The sequence below is a fragment of the Leptonychotes weddellii genome, chromosome 1, assembly GCF_054177405.1.
Source record: "Leptonychotes weddellii isolate Sample4059 chromosome 1, ASM5417740v2, whole genome shotgun sequence".
Lineage (NCBI taxonomy): Eukaryota > Metazoa > Chordata > Mammalia > Carnivora > Phocidae > Leptonychotes > Leptonychotes weddellii.
Window position 1 is genome coordinate 130,233,006 of NC_138369.1, and position 17,724 is coordinate 130,250,729.

Below are 17,724 nucleotides of genomic sequence, written 5' to 3' on the forward strand. Positions count from 1 at the left end.
TTAAAAAAAAAGCTTGAACATGAATTTATTATAGTAACAATGCAGTGATTATTCATTATTCAGTATTTCCTGAAGACGGTGAGAAACCCAGAAGTCATTCCAACACAGAACCCATGAAAGAATCCAACCCATGAAGTGTTGCTTGTTATTTCAAGCCACTGCATCTCAGGAGACCATGTATTTTCAAGGTCTTCACAAAAATGTATCGAGACACTCAAATACCAAGTCTACTCAAATAAGCTTCCCAAGCAGCTTTTCGGTACAACTCCGCTGCTTCCAGATGATTAGATGATGATGTTATGCCCCGGCCTACAATGATGATATCAGACCCTCGTTTGCCAATAACTTCTCGTGGGCTATTGTACTGTTGGCCAAGATTATCCCCTGCAAAAACAGAAAAGTCACTGTTTAACACAATACAAAAAATAAAATAAAAATCAAACCAATCAAATGAGTCTTCTGAGTAAGAATCTAACCAGCTTTAAATAAATATGTATCATATGTGTTCTCCATGCCCCTCCTGGACAGCAAGTGATTAAAAGCAGGTGAAGGGACTCCTTAGGCCAGAGATCCTATGGCAGAAAAAGATGCTAAGCAGCTCCTCTTCAGTGTTGAATTTTAGAGCATTTATCACTAACAGTATCAAAAACCAGTAAATCTCCTATGTTGCCAAGAACGATTCATTACCAAAAAACAAAAAAAAACAATAAAAAGTGGCCTCACAATCAAAGACAATTATATTATACATCTCAGGATCACTGTGACACTGTTCGAAAATTCCTCACAAACCTCTAACCTCACCACACCAAAATGAGTCTTCTGTCACAACCCTATCCAGTGCTCAGACTATATACAAACCCTAATCCTTAATTTTGACTTTTTACTTCCTTTACTCTATCACATTTGTTTTAACTTATTTGTGTTTTTTAATCAAAGTATAATTGACATACAATATCCTATTATTCAGGTGTATGTCATAATGATTTGATATTTTTATACATTAGGAACTGATCTCCAAGAGAATTCATTGCTGTCAGCACACAAAGTTATCACCATATTCACTATATTCCCTATGCTGTACATTACATCCCCCATGGCTTATTTACTCTATAACTAGAAGTCTGTATCTCTTAACCCCCTTCACCCGTTTCACCCATTCCCCAACTGCTCCCCCAACTAGTAACCAACACTTTGGTTTCCTGTACCTATGAGTCTGTTTCTGCTTTGTTTGGTTTGGTTTTTTTTAGATTCCAGTATAAGTGAAATCATAAGGTATTGGTCTGTGACTTGTTTTACTTGGCATAATACCCTCTAGTTCATCCATGTTGTCACAAATGACAAGATTTCACCTTTTTTAATGGCTGAGTAACATGCCATTGTGTAACCTGTACCGCATCTCTCTCCATTCCTCTGTTAATGGACACTTGGGCTGCTTCCATATCCTGGATATTGTAAATAATGCTGCAATGAACATATGGGCGCATATCCTCTTCAAATTGATGGTTTTGTTTTCTTCTGACAAAATACCCAGAACTGGAATTGCTGATGGCATGACAGTTTTTTTTGAGAGATCAGTACTGTTTTCCACAGTGGCTGTCCCAATTTACTTTCCTACCCAACACTAGTAGACTAGGGTTCCCTCTTCTTCACATCCCTGTTCTCTGATGATTAGTGATGCTGAGTGTCTTCTCATGTACCTGTTGACCATCTGCACGTCTCCTTTGGAAATATGTCTATTCAAGTCCTCTGCTCATTTTTAAATCAAGGGTTGTTTTTTTTTTTTTTAAATAAAATGTATAAGTTCTTTATATATTTTGGATATTACCCTTTTATCCTTATTTGAGGTATTATTTGCAAATTCCTTCTCCCATTTGATGAGAGCCTTTTCCTTTATTTGATGGTTTCCTTTGCTGTGCAAAAACTTTTTAGTTGGATGTAATCCCAGTATTTCAGTTTTTGTTGCCCTTGCCTATGAAGACTGATCCAAAAAAAATATTGCTAAAACTAATATAAAAGAGCTTGCTGCCTATGTTTTCTTCTAGGAGTTTACAACTTCAGGTCTCACATTCAAGTTTGAAGACATTTTGAATTTATTTTTGCATATGATATAAGGGGTCCAGTTTAATTCTTCTGTGTGTAGCTGTCCAGTTTGCCCAACATCATTTATTAAAGAGACTGTCTTTTCCCCACTGTACATTTTTTTTTAAAGATTTTATTTATTTATTTGAGAGAGAGAGAGAGAGAGAGAGCATGAGAGGGGGAGGGTCAGAGGGAGAAGCAGACTCCCTGCTGAGCAGGGAGCCCGATGCGGGACTCGATCCAGGGACTCCAGCATCATGACCTGAGCCGAAGGCAGTCGCTTAACCAACTGAGCCACCCAGGCGCCCCTCCCCATTGTACATTCTTATCTCCTTTGTCAAAGATTAACTGACCATATAATAGTGTTTATCTTTGGTCTCTCCATTCCATTGATCTATGTGTCCATTTCCATGCCAATACCGTATTACTTCAGTTACTATAGCTTTGTAATTATAGTCTGAAGTCAGGGAGCACGATACTTCCAGCTTTGTTCCTCTTTCTCAAGACTGCTTTGACTATTTGAGGTCTTCTGTGGTTCTATACAAATTTTGGGATTCTTTGTTTTAGTTCTGTAAAAAATGTCAATGTTATTTTAATGGAGATTGTACTCAATCTGTAGACTGCTTTGGGCAGTATGGACATTTTGTAATTCTTTCAATCCATGAGCACAGAATACTTTTCTATATACTTGTATAATCTTCAATTTCTTTCATCAAGGTCTTAACAGTTTTCAGAGTACAGGGCTTTCACTTCCTTGGTTACATTTATTCCTCTGGATGCAATTGTAAATGGGTTTTCTTCTCTCCGTGATAGCTTATTATTACTGCACAGAAACAACTAATTTCTGTATGTTAATTTTGTAACCTGAGAAGTCTACTGAATTCACTTAAGTTTTTTGGTGGACTCTTTAGGGTTTTCTGTAGACATACCTCATTTTACTGCACTTCACTTTACTTTGCAGATACTGCATTTTTTACAAAGTGAAGGTTTGTGGCAACCTTGCATTCAGTAAGTCTCTTGCCCCCATTTCTCCAACAGCCTTTGCTTACCTTGTATCTCTATCACATGTTGGTACTTTTCACGATATTTCAAACTTTTTCGTTATTGTTATATTTTTTACAGTCATCTGCAATCATAGATCTTTGATATTACTAATGTAATTGTTTTGGGGCACAACAAACCGTGCCCATATAAGATGGTGAACTTGATGAATGTATGTGTTCTGACTGCTCCACCACCAGCCATCTCTCTCCCTCTTCTTGTCCCTCCCTATTCCCTGAGACACAGCAATACTGAAATTAGGCCACTTAACCGTACAATGCTCTAAGTGTTCGAGGGAAAGGAGGAGTCACGTGTCTCTCACTTTGAATCGAAAGCTAGCAATGATTAAGCTTAGTGAGAATGGCATGTTGAAAGCCAAGATGGGCTGAAAACTAGTCTTCTTGCCCCAAACAGCAAAGCTGTGAATGCAAAGAAAAAGTTCTTGAAGGAAATTAAAAGTGCTACTCTACTGAACACATGAATGATAAGCAACACCACCTTATTGCTGATATGGAGAAAGTTTCAGTGGTCTGGATAGAAGAGCAAATTAGGCACAACACTCCCTTAACCCAAAGCCTAATCCAGAGCGAGGCCCTAACTCTCTTTAACTCTATGAAGGCTGACAGAGGTGAGAAAGCTGCACAAGAAAAGCTGGAAGCCAGCAGAGGTTGGCTCATGAGGTTTAAGGAAAGAAACCCTCTCTATAGCATAAAAGTGTAAGGTAGGGGCGCCTGGGTGGCACAGTTGGTTGAATGTCCCAACTCTTGGTTTCAGCTCAGGTCATGATCTCAGGGTCTTGACATCAAGCCCCGCTCCAGCTCTGAGCTCAGTGAGGAGTCTGCTAGAGTTTCTCTTTCCCTCTCCCTCAGCCCCTCCCCCAAGCTTGCTCTCTCTCTCTCTCCCCCTCCCTCCCTGTCTGGAAGATTTAGCTCAGGTAATTAATGGAAGTGGCTACACTAAACAGATTTTCCATGTAGGTTAAACAGGCTTCTATTAAAAGATGATGCCATCTAGGACTTTCATAGCTAGAGAGGAGAAGTCAATACCTGGCTTCAAAGTTTCAAAGGACAGACTGACCCTCTTTTGTTGGGTACTGATGCAGTTTGTGACTTTAAGCTGAAGCCAATACTTACTGTTCCAAAAATTCTAGGGTCCTTAAGAATTATGCTAAATCTACTCTGCCTATGCTCCATAAATGGAACAACAAAGCCTGGATGACAGCATATTTGTTTACAACATGGTTCACTGAATATTTTAAGTCCACTGTGGAGACCTACTGCTCAGAAAGATTCCTTTCCAAATATTACTGCTTCCTGAGAGTGTACTTGCTTACTAAGAGTTTTGTTGGAGATGTACAATGAGATTAATGTTGTCATGCCTGCTAATACAACATCCATTCTGCAGCCCACAGATCAAGGGGTAATTTCGAGTTTCAAGGCTTATTAAGAAATACATCTCATGGGGCGCCTGGGTGGCTCAGTCAGTTAAGCATCAACTCTTGGTGTCAGCTCAGGTCATGGTCTCATGACTCCTAAGATTGGGTCCCACACCAGGCTCCATGCTCAGAAGGGAGTCTGCTTGAAGATTCTCTCCCTCTGTTGCTCCCCCCACTCACTCTCTCTCAGGTACGCACATGCTCTCTCTAAAATAAATACATAAATCTTTTTTTTTTTTTTTTTAAGATTTATTTATTTGACAGAGAGAGACACAGCAAGAGAGGAAACACAAGCAGGGGGAGTGGGAGAGGGAGAAGCAGGCTTCCCACTGAGCAGGGAGCCCAATGCGGGGCTCGATCCCAGGACCCTGGGATCATGACCTGAGCCAAAGGCAGACGCTTAACGACTGAGCCACCCAGGCGCCCCAATGCATAAATCTTTAAAAAAAAAAATACATCTCGTAAAGCTATAGCTGCCATAGACCATGATTCCTCTGATGGATCTGAGCAAAGTAAAGTGAAAACCTTCTGGAAAGGATTCACCATTCTAGCTGCCATTAAGAACATATGTGATTCATGGGAAGAGGTCAAAATAACAGCATTAACAGGAAGAGTTTGGAAGTTGCTTCTAGCCCTCATGGGGTTCAAGACTTTAGTGGAAGAAGTAACTGCAGATGTGGGGGAAACCACAAGAGAACTAGAATTAGAAATGAGGCCTGAAGATGTGACTGAATTGCTGCCATCTCATGAAAAAACTTGAACAGATGAGGAGTTGCTTCTTACGGATGAGCAAAGACCCAAGAAAATGGTTTCTTGAGATGGAATCTTCTCCTGGTCAAAATGCCGTTAAGACTGTTGAAAGGACAACAAAGGATTCAGAATACTACCTAAACTTAGTTGATAAAGCAGTGGCAGGATTTGAGAGGACTGACTCCACTTCTGAAAGACGTTCTACTATGGTTAAAAATGCTATCAAACAGGGGTGCCTGGGTGGCTCAGTCGGTTGAATATCTGACTCTCAATCTCAGCTCAGGTCTTGATCTCAGGGTCGTGAGGTCAGGCCCTGCACTGGGCTCCACACTGGACGCGGGGCCTACTTAAAAAAAAAAAAAAAAAAGCTTTCAAACAGCACTGCATGCTATAGAGAAACCCTTCATGAAAGAGTCCATCAGTACTACACACTTCGTTGTCTTATTTTAAAAAATTGCCAGAGTTGCCCCAACCTTCAGCAATCACCACCACGATCAGTCAGCAGCCATCAAAATCAAGGCAAGACCTTCCACCAGCAAAAAGATTACAACTTGCTGAAAGCTCAGATGATGGTTAGCATTTTTTAGCAATAAAGTATTTTTTAATTAAGTAAGGTATGTACTTTGTTGTTTTAGACATAAAGCTACTGAACACTTAATGCCCCACAGTAGTAGAGTACTACACCAGTAATCCCATTACACCATCTGCATTTCCATTATATGCACTGTGAAAGCGAGAGGTTTCCTTGACTTGCTTTACTGCAGTATTTACGACAGTGGTCTGGTACCGAGGCTGCCGCATCTCTGAGGTATTCCTGTGTATAGTATGATAGCATCTGCAACTACGGAGTTTTACTTTCTCCTTTCTAATTTGGATGCTTTTTATTTTGCTTGCCTGAATGCTGTCGGTTGGACTTCCAATGCTGTGATGAATATTTCTTTATTGAGGTACAACTGAGATATAACATTAGTTTCAGGTGTACAACCATAATGATCTGAAATTGGTATACATTGCCAACTCATCACAGTTAAGTCTTGTTGACAATTAGGACCTTGAGTAATTACAAAAAAATCTTTGTGGGAGAACTTTTAAGACTTACCCTCTTAGCAACTTTCCAAAATGCAATACAGTGTTATTAATTACAGTCACCATGCTGTACATTACATCCCTCTTATTTTATAATGAAGTATGTACTTTTTGACACCCTTTACTTTGGCCCACTCCCCACCCTCAGCCTCTAGCAACCACTAATCTGTTCTCTAGATCTGTGAACTTGTTTTGTTTTAGATTCCACATACAAGTGAGATTATATGGTATTCGTCATTCTCTGGTTTATTTCACTCAGCATAATGCCCTCAAAGTCCATCTATATTGTTGCAAATGGCAAGATTCCATTATTTTTAGGTCATTATATTCCATTGTGTGTGTATATATTCTATTGCAAACATCCACTGACGGACTCTGAGGTTGTTTCCATATCTTGACTATTATAAATACTTCTGCAATGAATACGGGGGTGCATGTATCATTTTGAGTTAGTGTTTTTGTTTTTCTTGGATTAATACTCAGAAGTGAAATTACTAGGTCATACAATTTTAACTTTTTGAGGAACCTCCACACTGTTTTCCATGTTAGCTGTACCAATTTACATTCCCAGCAACAGAGCACAAGGGTTCCCTTTTCTCCACAGTCTTGCCAACGCTTCTTGACTTTTGGATAATAGCCAATCTGACAGGTGTGAGGTGTTATCTCACTATGGTTTTGATTTGCATTTCCCTGATGATTAGTAATGGTTAGCATCTTCATGTGCCTGTTGGCCATCTGTATGTCTTCTTTGTAAAATGTCTTTTCAGATCTTCTGCCTATTTAATTGGATTGTTATTCTTTTTTTCTGGCTACAGAGGAATACGAGTTTAGCATATACTCTGGGTATTAACCCCTTATCAAATACATGATTAGCAATATTTCCTCCCATTTAGATGGTTTCCTTTGCTGTGCAGAATCTTTTTAGTTTGATATAATTCTACTTACTTATTTTTCTTTTGTTTCTTTTAGTTTTGGTCAGATTAAAAAAAAATCACTGCCAAAACTGATGTTAAGGAGCTTGCCACCTATGTTTTCTTCTAGAAGTTTCATGATTTCAAGCCTTACTTCAAGTCTTTACACCATTTTATTGAAGAGAATGTCCTTTCCCCATTGTATATTCTTAGCTCCTTTGTCAGAAATTGACCATATATGCATGGGTTTATTTCTGGGCTCTCTACTGTATTCCACTGATCTATGTGTCTGTTTTTATATCAATATTGTTTTACCTACTATAACTTTGTAATTATAATTTGAAATCGGGGAGTGTGATGCCTCTAATTTTGTTCTTTCTCAAGACTGCTTTAGCTATTTGGGGTCTTTTTTGGTTTCATACAAATATTAGTATAGTTCTGTTTCAGTGAAAATTCCCACTGGAATTTTTATAGGGAATGCATCAAATCTATTGATTATTTTGAGTAGTATGGGCATTTTAACAATATTAAGTCTTTCAATCCGAGAGCATGAGTATATTCCCATTTGTGTCATCTTCAATTCTTTCATGTCTTCCAGTTTTCAGTCTTTAACCTCTTTGGTTAAATTTATTCTTAAGTAATTTATTCTTTTTAATGCCATTGTAAATGTGATTGTCTAAATTTCTCTTTCAGATACTATGATATTAAGTGTACAGAAATGCAACAGATTTTTATATCCTGCAACTTGACTGAATTCGTGTGTTAGTTCTAACAGTTTTTTGGTGGAGTCTTTAGGGTTTGCTATATAACATATAATCTGCAAATAGTGACAGTTTTATGTCTTCATTTCCAATCTGGATGACTTTTGTTTCTTTTTTTTGACTAATATCTGTGGCTAGGATTTCCAGTACTATGAAATAAAAGCGGTGAGAGTGGGCATCCTGGTCTTGTTCCTGATCTCAGAGGAAAAGCTTTTATCTTTTCACTGCTGAGTATTAGGTTAACTGTGGGCTTTTCATACATGGCCTTTATTATTATTGAGGTGTGTTCTCTCTATATCCACTTTAAGTCTTTATCATAAATGGATACTGAATTTTGTCAAATGCTCTTTCTGCATGTGTTGAGATGGTCATATGATTTTTATCCTTCATTTTGTTAATGTGGTATATCACATTGAACCACCCCTGCATCCCTGGAATTAATTCCAGCAGATCATGGTGTTGAATCTCCTTGTTTTGTTTTGTTTAAGATTTTATTTTAGAGAGAAAGAGAGCATGCACTTGCGGGGCAGAGGGAGAGAATCCTCAAGCAGACTTCCTGCTGAGCACAGAGGCTCACGCAGGGCTCGATCCAAGAACCATAAGATCACAACCTGAGCTGAAACCAAGAGTTGAACGCCCAACTGTGACTGAGCCATCCAGGTGCCCTGGTGCATGATCCTTTTAAGGTATCAATGAATTCAGTTTGCTATTTTGTTGAGGATTTTTACATCTATGTTCATCAAAAATATATATAATTTTCTATTCTTGTGGCATTCTTGTCTGGTTTTAGTATCAGATTTATTTTGGGGCCTAACATACTATCTACCCTGAAGAATGTTCCATGTGCACTTGAGAAGAAAGAGTATTCTATTGCTTTTGGATGGAATGTTCTGTATATATCTGTTAAGTCCATCTGGTCTAATGGGTTAAGGCTGATGTTCATTTACTGGTTTTCTGTTTGGATATCTATTGATGTAAGTGAGATATTACAATCCCCTACACTATTCTTGTATTGCTGTGTATTTCTCCCTTTAGGACTGTTGATATTTGCTTTATACATTTAGGTGCTCTTATGCTGGATGCCAAAAGATTTATAGATGTTACATTCTCTTGTTGGACTGACCCCTTCATCATTATGTAATGATGCCCTTGTCTGTCTTTGTTTGAAAGTCTATTTGGTCTGATAAGTCTATTTCTTCTGATTTCCATTTTCATGGAATATCTTTCCCATCTCTTCACTTTTAGTCTATGTATGAAGTATACTTTGCTTACATCTGAAGTGAGTCTCTTATAGGCAGCATATGGATAGGTCTGGTTTTTAAAATCCATTCAGCCACTCTTTTGACTGGAGAATTTAGTCCATTTAAAGTAATTATTGTTAGGTATGTACTTACTGCCATTTTGTTAAATTGTTTTCTGGCTGTTTTCTGGTTGCTCTGTTCTTCTCTTGCTCTCTTTGTGATTTGATGACTTTAAGTGGTATGCTTGGATTTCTTTATCTTGTGCACCTACTAAAGGATTTTGCTTTATTGTTTATATAAGGCTTATATTTAACAACTTACGTCTATCTTAAGTTGATAAAAATTATGTTTGACAACATTCTAAAGTTCTACATTTTTTCTCCCTTTCCATCTTTTACATTTTCGATATCACACTTTATACCTTTCTATCCTACATATCCTTTAATTATTGTACTTACAATTATTATTACTTTTGTCTTTTAACTTAGGACTAATCTACTACCTTTACTATATATTTACTTTTCCAGTGAGATTTATTCTTTTATACGTTTTCTTGTTACTAATTAGCATCCTTTTGTTTCAGCTTAAAGAAGTCCCTTTAATATTTCTTGTAAGGCTGGTTTAGTGATGATGAACTCCTCCTTTAGCCGTTGCTGTTGCAGAAAACTTTTATCTTTCAATTCTAAACTCCGCGAGTAGAGTTCTTTGTTGGAAGACTTTTCTTTGAGCACTCTGAATGTATCTCACCACTCCCTTCTGTCATGCAGTGTTTGCTGCAAAAATCTGATAGTCTTATGGGAGTTCCCTTGTATACATACAAGGGAGTTGTTTTGCTCTTGCTGCTTTTAAGAGTCTCTCCTTGTCTTTAACTTCTGCCATTTTAATTTTTTTCCTCCAAATTTTTAAATTTCAGCTAGCTAACATACAGTACAACTGACATTTTGTATCTTGTTGTGGACTCTTTGGATTCATCTTATTTGGAACTTTCTGGGCTGCCTGGATCTGGATGTGTTTCCTTCTCCAGGTTAGGGAAGTTTTCAGTCACTACTACTTCCAATAATTTTTCTGTCCCTTTCTCTTTCCTCATTTTGGGACCCCTATAATGCGAATGTCAGTCCACTTAATGTTGTCCCATAAGCTATCTTCACTTTTTTTTTTTTTTTTTTACTTTTTTTCATTTTGCTGCTCTGATTGGGTGAGTTCTCCTACCTTGTCATCAAGTTCATTGATCCTTCTGTTTCCTCTAGTTTGCTAGTGAACCCTGCCTGTGTATTTTTCAGTTTAGTTATTGTATTCCTTAGCCCTGGGACTTCTATTTAGTATTTGCTTATATTTTCTTTTTGTTGAAATTCTCACTGTATTCATCCATTTTTCTTCTGAGTATGGTGAGCATCTTTATGACTTTTTTTTTTTTGCATCTTTATGACTATTACTTTGAACTCTTTATCAGGTATTTCATTAGTTTTTCTGAGGTTGTGTGTGTCTTAAATTTGGAACATAAAACCCTTTGTTCATTTTGCTTGCCAACTCTGTTGGTTTCTATGCATTAGATGAAACAACCCCCTCTCCCAGTCTTGAAAAAAATGGCTGTGCATAGCAGATAAGCTTGGTCATTCAAACCTGCCCTCTCAGTCATCTCACAAACCATTGTGATTGTTCAAGAAGTCTATTATATTTTCAATGGCTCCAGCAGTTGGAAGTATGCCAAGACTTGTCAGCATCCCAAAGGGAAGGATCTTAGCACCTAGATTCAGGCTGATTGGAAGCCAGGCCCTCAGACACAGCTTTTAACATCAAATATAGATAGTTCTGTGAGACCTCAATTATAAGCCCCACTGGCCACCAGAGCCAGGTTATTTGGAGGTGTCTCCCCGGTGGCAATAGCAAAAAATCAGGGCTCCAGATAAGCATCTACCCTCTTCTCTGGGAGATACTGGCAAGCCGTAACGAGGGAGAGTGTAAAGATGGTGTCTACCAGCTTTGTTCCCTGAAAACAGCTCTGCAGGTCCGGGGTATGTGCCAAACCTGAAGCCTGCCCTTCAGTCTGAAGCTCCAAAGCAAGCAAATCATAGAAAGACTGGTAGTGGTAGCCTGCCAAGATCTCTCTGATATGTTCCAGGTCTCATGGAACTGTTAACAAAGCTCCTCTGGCCTCCAAAGCCAAGTGAATAAGGGATGTCCCCTGGGCACCAGCTATGTGTAAAAACTCCCTTTTGGAGCTACTGGTACTGTGCTATGGCAGGAGTAGAGCACAAAGATGGCGCCCACCAGTCTCTGTCCCTGAAGAATGCTGCAGTAGGCTCTTAAATGTGTGTGTGAAATTAGGTGCCTGCCCCCTACGCCAGCACTTTATTATTAATAAATGAGCCTTTTTACTTAAAAAGTCCGGGCAATATCAGCTACCTCTGAGCTGGGACTTAGGGTGGGTGAGTCCATGTGGGAGAGCCCTTAAGAGCCATTTCTCAGATCACTAGTCTTGTGGATACAAGCCCTGTTGGTTTTCAGAAGTTGAGAGTACCTGATGTGCAGCTCAATCCCTTCACTCCTTAGGGAGATGCTCCAAGTTTTGACTTCCCTTCTAAGTCAGCTTTATGGTGAGACTGTGTCCCAGCCTCTCCTACCCACTCTGATGTGGTTTTCTTCTCATTTGCCGAACATGAAGTCCTTGTTCAGCCAGACTTTAGGTTTTTTCAGAGAAAATATCCCATACGTAGCTGCAGACTCAGGAGGAGAGTTCAGGATCTTCCTTCTTAAACCAGAGCCCCACATTTCCCTTTTTAAAATTCTGTTGCTCTTGAATCCTGCTAAATGGCTTATGATGCTTTAAATATTCTTAAAAGCCTAGATCCTATCTAGTCAAATTATGGGGTCTTATAATGAACATTAGCAGTTGATAAGCAGAGTGCTTACTCTGTGTCAAGACATTGGGTGAAGTGCATTACACACCTCACTAAGCTTCTCAACAACCCTATGAGGTCAACACTGTTAACATCCCCATTTTATACTTGAAAATGACACCAAAATAAATGACGTTAACATCCCCATTTTATACTTGAAAATGACACCAAAATAAATGACCTGTCCAAAGATACATGGTTACTAAATGGAAGGAAGGGCCAGGAATCCAAACCTGACTCAAAACATTTAGTGCAAATTAAAATGTCAAAACCCCCAATACCCTTTAACCTGGGGGTTCAGCCACCATTCATTAACTTTTCTTCCTGATTAACTTTGTTTTTTTTGAAGATTTTATTTATTGGGACGCCTGCGTGACTCAGTCAGTTAAGCATTTGGCTCAGGTCATGATCTCGGGGTCATGGGATCGAGCCCTGGGTCAGGCTCTGTGCTCAGCACAAAGTCTGCTTGTCCCTCTGCCCATTGCTCTCTCTAAAATAAAAAATATTTTTAGAGAGCGAGCAGGGGGAGGGGCAGAGAGAGAGAATCCCAAGCAGACTCCCACTGAGCGCAACACAGGGCTTGATCCCATGACCTCAAGATCACAGCCTGAGTGGAAATCAAGAGTCAGATGCTTAACCGACTGAGCCACCCGGGCGCCCCTTTCCTGATTAACCTCCTGTAATGTTTTCTGCTTAAACTATACAGTTAAACCACCAAATCCCAAACAGGCGGTACCTTCCCAAATGTGGTTATATTGTTTATATACAATAATTAACTTTGAAGGAGCTAATGGGAATCTACTATTTCTAGTATTCCAGGGTATAAAAAGAAAACCAAGTTTACCAAACTCATACCTTCAATCATTATGTTCTCAGTATTACTGTCCCAGTCAGAACACCAACCCTTTCAACTGTTCTTATACAGCATATTTTTCATTCCTCCAACATTTGTAGGAGTATTTATAGGCCATTTATGAAGCACAGGAACACTGTACTGGAGGATATGCATTCTTCAGAAAGCTCTCATTCTCAAGTTTTTAGCCTAGAAGAATATTCCAGAAATACTCTACATGTGCAAAAATGTATACAAGGATGTTCACTGCTTATAAAACCATCCAAATGTATCAACAGGGGAAATGGTTAAACATATTACAGCCCAATTATAACTAGGAAACACTATGTAGTTGTTAAAAGGTAACTCTGGGGCGCCTAGGTGGCTCAGTTGGTTAAGCAATTGCCTTTGGCTCAGGTCATGATCCTGGAGTCCCTGGATCGATCCCACATCGGGCTCCCTGCTCAGCAGGGAGTCTGCTTCTCCCTCCGACCCTAACCCCTCTCATGTGCTCTCTCTCATTCTCTTTCAAATAAATAAATAAAATCTTTAAAAAAAAAAAAAAAAGGTAACTCTGGATGTGGCTCCCACTCTATGTGCATTTGTGAGTATATGCAAAGCCAAAGGTCTGGAAGGATACATAACACACCAATTATGTGATTATCTCTGGAGGGGAAAGCTAGACTGGGGAATGAATGGTGCAATGGAGAGATGGGTATGACTTACATAAGAATGACTAGTATAAAATCTACAGGTAACTTCTGAACACCTGACAAATTCCACTGAGGGGTGACAAGCTAGTTGTTTTCCTTTTAAAGTTTTGCTGAGAACCCTACTGTTCAAAGTTCCAATTTCCAACTTCTTAGAAAGAGATGGAAAATGGGATAGAATAAACTACCATAAGTGTGATAAGCAACCAATCCAGGAAAAATGTTTCACTTTACTGAGTCCCATAGGACATATAAAAATGCTTATTTTTTATTTATTTATTTTATACTTATGTTAATCCCCATACATTACATCATTAGTTTTAGATGAAGTGTTCCCTGATTCATTGTTTGTGCATAACACCCAGTGCTCCATGCAGAATGTGCCCTCCTCAATACCCACCACCAGGCTAACCCATCCTCCCACCCCACTCCCCTCCAGACCCTCAGTTTGTTTTTCAGAGTCCATCGTCTCTCATGGTTCGTCTACCCCTCTGATTTCCCCCGCTTCATTCTTCTCCCGCTACCTTCTTCTTCTTTTTTCTTTTTCTTAACATATATTGCATTATTTGTTTCAGAGGTACAGATCTGAGATTCAACAGTCTTGCACAATTCACAGCGCTTACCAGATAAAAATGCTTATTTTTATAACCCAGTTTACTCCCTTTACTACAGACTGTATTTGTCCTGTTTTTTAGCCACTCTACTTTTATCAGACTGGTGAAAGTGTTAAGTTTGAGACATGAAAGAACCATATATCCCCACACTCAAGAGCTACAACAGACATTAGCACATCAACAGTTCTGCAGCATCCTCTAACAAAGAAACAAATGTTGGATTTTGTTTAACCTAGAGCATTCTTCCTTAATCACAGAATACCTTTTATGGCAGCATATTTGGAATATTAGTTGGGAAAGACTAAACTAAAATAATCAGTTTCTAGGCATATTTCAACAAAAAGCAGCTTTTAAAATTTTCACCCAAATTAGACTGCAAGCTATTTTGCATATCTAGGTCAGTATCAGCAGGCCAAAGGGCTCATTCATTACAGTTTTTCTCTTTAGCAACTTTGTAATAACACAAAATTTTATTGTGGGTAAAGAAGCATTTTGGAAAAACCATCACCAATAAATAGATTTACCTCCTGCTTCTAACTGAACTCCTGGAGTCAAGTGAAGAAATTCTGGATTCATGCTTACTCGGGAGCCAGAAATAAAACCAAGCACAAATTCAGGATGCTCCTCCGCCATTCTAACCTAAAAGGAATGTAAAAGGACAGATTACAAGAAAGTAATTACACAGAATAACAGTTCTACAAGTAAAAAAAATCAACTCTATTAATTAAAAACTTTTGCTATTTTATAAATGCCTTCTGTTATTTGATATGAAACACATCTAAAACAGGTAATCTTAGATATGAATCTACATACTTGATCCATGAAGACCCTGAGATAACCCCTTCTCCCAATTAATCATACCTTAAAGAATCCTATACTATGTGCATCTAAAATTGAGACGCTAAATAATAATGCTTGGGAACCCACCTACTTCAAAAGAGGGTATGTGGAGAGTATCCTAGAATACATTAATAATGGTAGGAAACCAAACTGACTGCTTCCTGCCTACCTACACAGAGTACTGCTCTATATCCAGACACCCACCATATAAAATAGCTATGTTGTCAAGGGCTAAAGAAATCTCACCTTTTACTGCATTCCTTTAACATCTACCAATAACCGATCTCCACCATTTCCTCACATTTATAGAAGTTTCTCTAGATAGTCTTTCTAATCTGGCTCTTCCACGAGGCTCCTACTGTCTATTTGTGTCACCAAATATTACCACCTACCAACAAGCCATGTCTTGTCCTTGAGCCGAGCCAGACCCAGCCTCCCAGAATGCCAAATATTAGCACTGACTCATGGACTCTCTGCTAGGAGATCTGGGAAATCACATTTATGGTCAATTCAGAGGTGGGCTTAAAACCTGGCCCCAGGGCCATATGATTTCTTCACAGCTCCAGACAGTATTTGAAGTTATATAAAAATGAATTCCCATGTAAAAAATAACATTTTATTAAAATTTCTATTACTTTTAAAAGTAATAGTCTTTAAAATATCCGTAAAGGAACTTTTTAACTAGATAATTATCCATCTCATTTTATTCTGGTGTGCAGGGGTGGGTGTTGGGTACTAACAATATGGTGTTATAAGAACTTTCAATAACGGAGGGTTAATGGAGAAAACCCTAAGTCAGAACTCTAGAGCTTTCCCACACAGTTACAATCAATAACAGAGACTGAAGAAGATAAAACTTAATCTGGGCTGCTGTGATAAGAATGTGCATCTCTGGGAGACTTGGGAGATTCTGAGAAACTGCACGTCTGGGAAGAGGCTCTTCAATTTCAATACATGGCAAAATGAAAACAAAACAAAACAAACCCAAAAAACCCCCAGCTATCTAAAGACCAGGTAAGGCTAGGCAGATATTTGACCAAATACCTGTATCTCAATGTTTCTATCTCTTGGGTGCCTGGGTGGCTCAGTTGGTTAAGCGACTGCCTTCGGCTCAGGTCATGATCCCAGAGTCCTGAGATCGAGTCCCATGTCGGGCTCCCTGCTCAGCAAGGAGTCTGCTTCTCCCTCTGACCCTACCCCCTCTTGGGCTCTCTCTCTCACTCTCTCTCTAATAAATAAATAAAAAAATCTTTAAAAAAAAAATGTTTGTATCTCAAGTGCCCACTACAAGATATAAAAATGCTATTATCCGGAAACTCTAGCCCCCTAGCATTACTGCCACCCTAACAGCTGATTTTTTGGGGGGAGGGGTTCCATAAATCTCAAATTTAAGATGGTTTTCTTGCCCTGTAACTTCTGTCACGCCAGCCCCTCCATCACCTACCGCCGCGTCAGTGTAGCTGCCTGTAGCCAAGGAGCCGGCAGAACTCATCTCCGCAACGAGCAGGCACCCACGCTGCAAAGGCAGGCCGACTTCGCTCAGGCCCCGCACTACCCCCGAGCCCGGCACCACGTGAGCATTGACCAGATCTGCCCAAGAAGCTATTTTAAAGACACCACCTAGGAAGTTGAAAAGAAGACAGTTTTCAAACAAAAACCACTAACTTTTTGCCCAACCGACTACAGTCTGAAGTAATCTTACAGTAACATGCTAATGAAACAGTGAGGCACTCTGAGAACTGCAGTGATTACCAGGGGACCTATGGGTCCATCTGCGAAAAACTATCTGTTCACCTGGTGGCCAGCTGAAAGAGCACAATGAGCAAAGTCTTACAATTTCTGCACTTAGTTATCAGCAACACTGAGAAGACTGGTTTTCCTTGCAGGCTGAAGGTTCTGACACCAATAAAACATGCAAAGAGAAATGGAATTCCAGTGAAGAAGGGCATTTGAGGCCGAAGATACCAGCATTCTGAAATTCCTCTGAGGATGACCAATGTTCATTCTGCAGGAATCTCTCAGCAACTTTACCATCTCTCAAAGGTTCTACTTGCTCCTGAGGTCTCTTAATTTCAACAGGCAACTATATTCACTTTAAAAGCTGACAGCAATACCCTTAATCAATTTCTGAGAAAACTATATACAAACCTGTAGAGTTTGTGTAACTCTTACCTCAGTTGATAAACTAAAGTAAGCAATGTGATGATGGCAGAACATCTTAAGCACAGGAAGAAAGTCACAGGCAAATCTATCCTAAAGAAATAGCTTAAGCATAAGCATGTATTTAAGAAAAATTGCCATCTATAAGTCTTTAAGAGTTAACCTTTTGGGCGCCTGGGTGGCTCAGTTGGTTAAGCGACTGCTTTCGGCTCAGGTCATGATCCTGGAGTCCCTGGATCGAGTCCCGCATCGGGCTCCCTGCTCGGCAAGGAGCCTGCTTCTCCCTCTGACCCTCCCCCCTCTCATGTGCTCTCTCTCTCTCATTCTCTGTCTCAAATAAATAAATAAAATCTTTAAAAAAAAAAAA

The 17,724-nt window shown here is 39.3% G+C and overlaps 1 protein-coding gene across 3 annotated transcripts in view; it reads right to left on the reverse strand.

Annotated features, from left to right (window-relative positions):
- The window catches only part of UMPS (uridine monophosphate synthetase), a 30,654-nt gene continuing 12,930 nt past the window's right edge, over positions 1-17,724 (reverse strand). For all 3 annotated transcript variants that reach the window (XM_081832551.1, XM_081832547.1, XM_081832541.1), the window contains exons 4-6: positions 16,642-16,817; positions 14,882-14,996; positions 1-384 (exon numbers count right to left, since the gene is read on the reverse strand). In XM_081832551.1, coding sequence (XP_081688677.1) covers positions 215-384; positions 14,882-14,996; positions 16,642-16,817 — 461 coding nt within the window. In that variant the 3' untranslated portion in view covers positions 1-214. The remainder of the gene's footprint in view (positions 385-14,881; positions 14,997-16,641; positions 16,818-17,724) is intronic.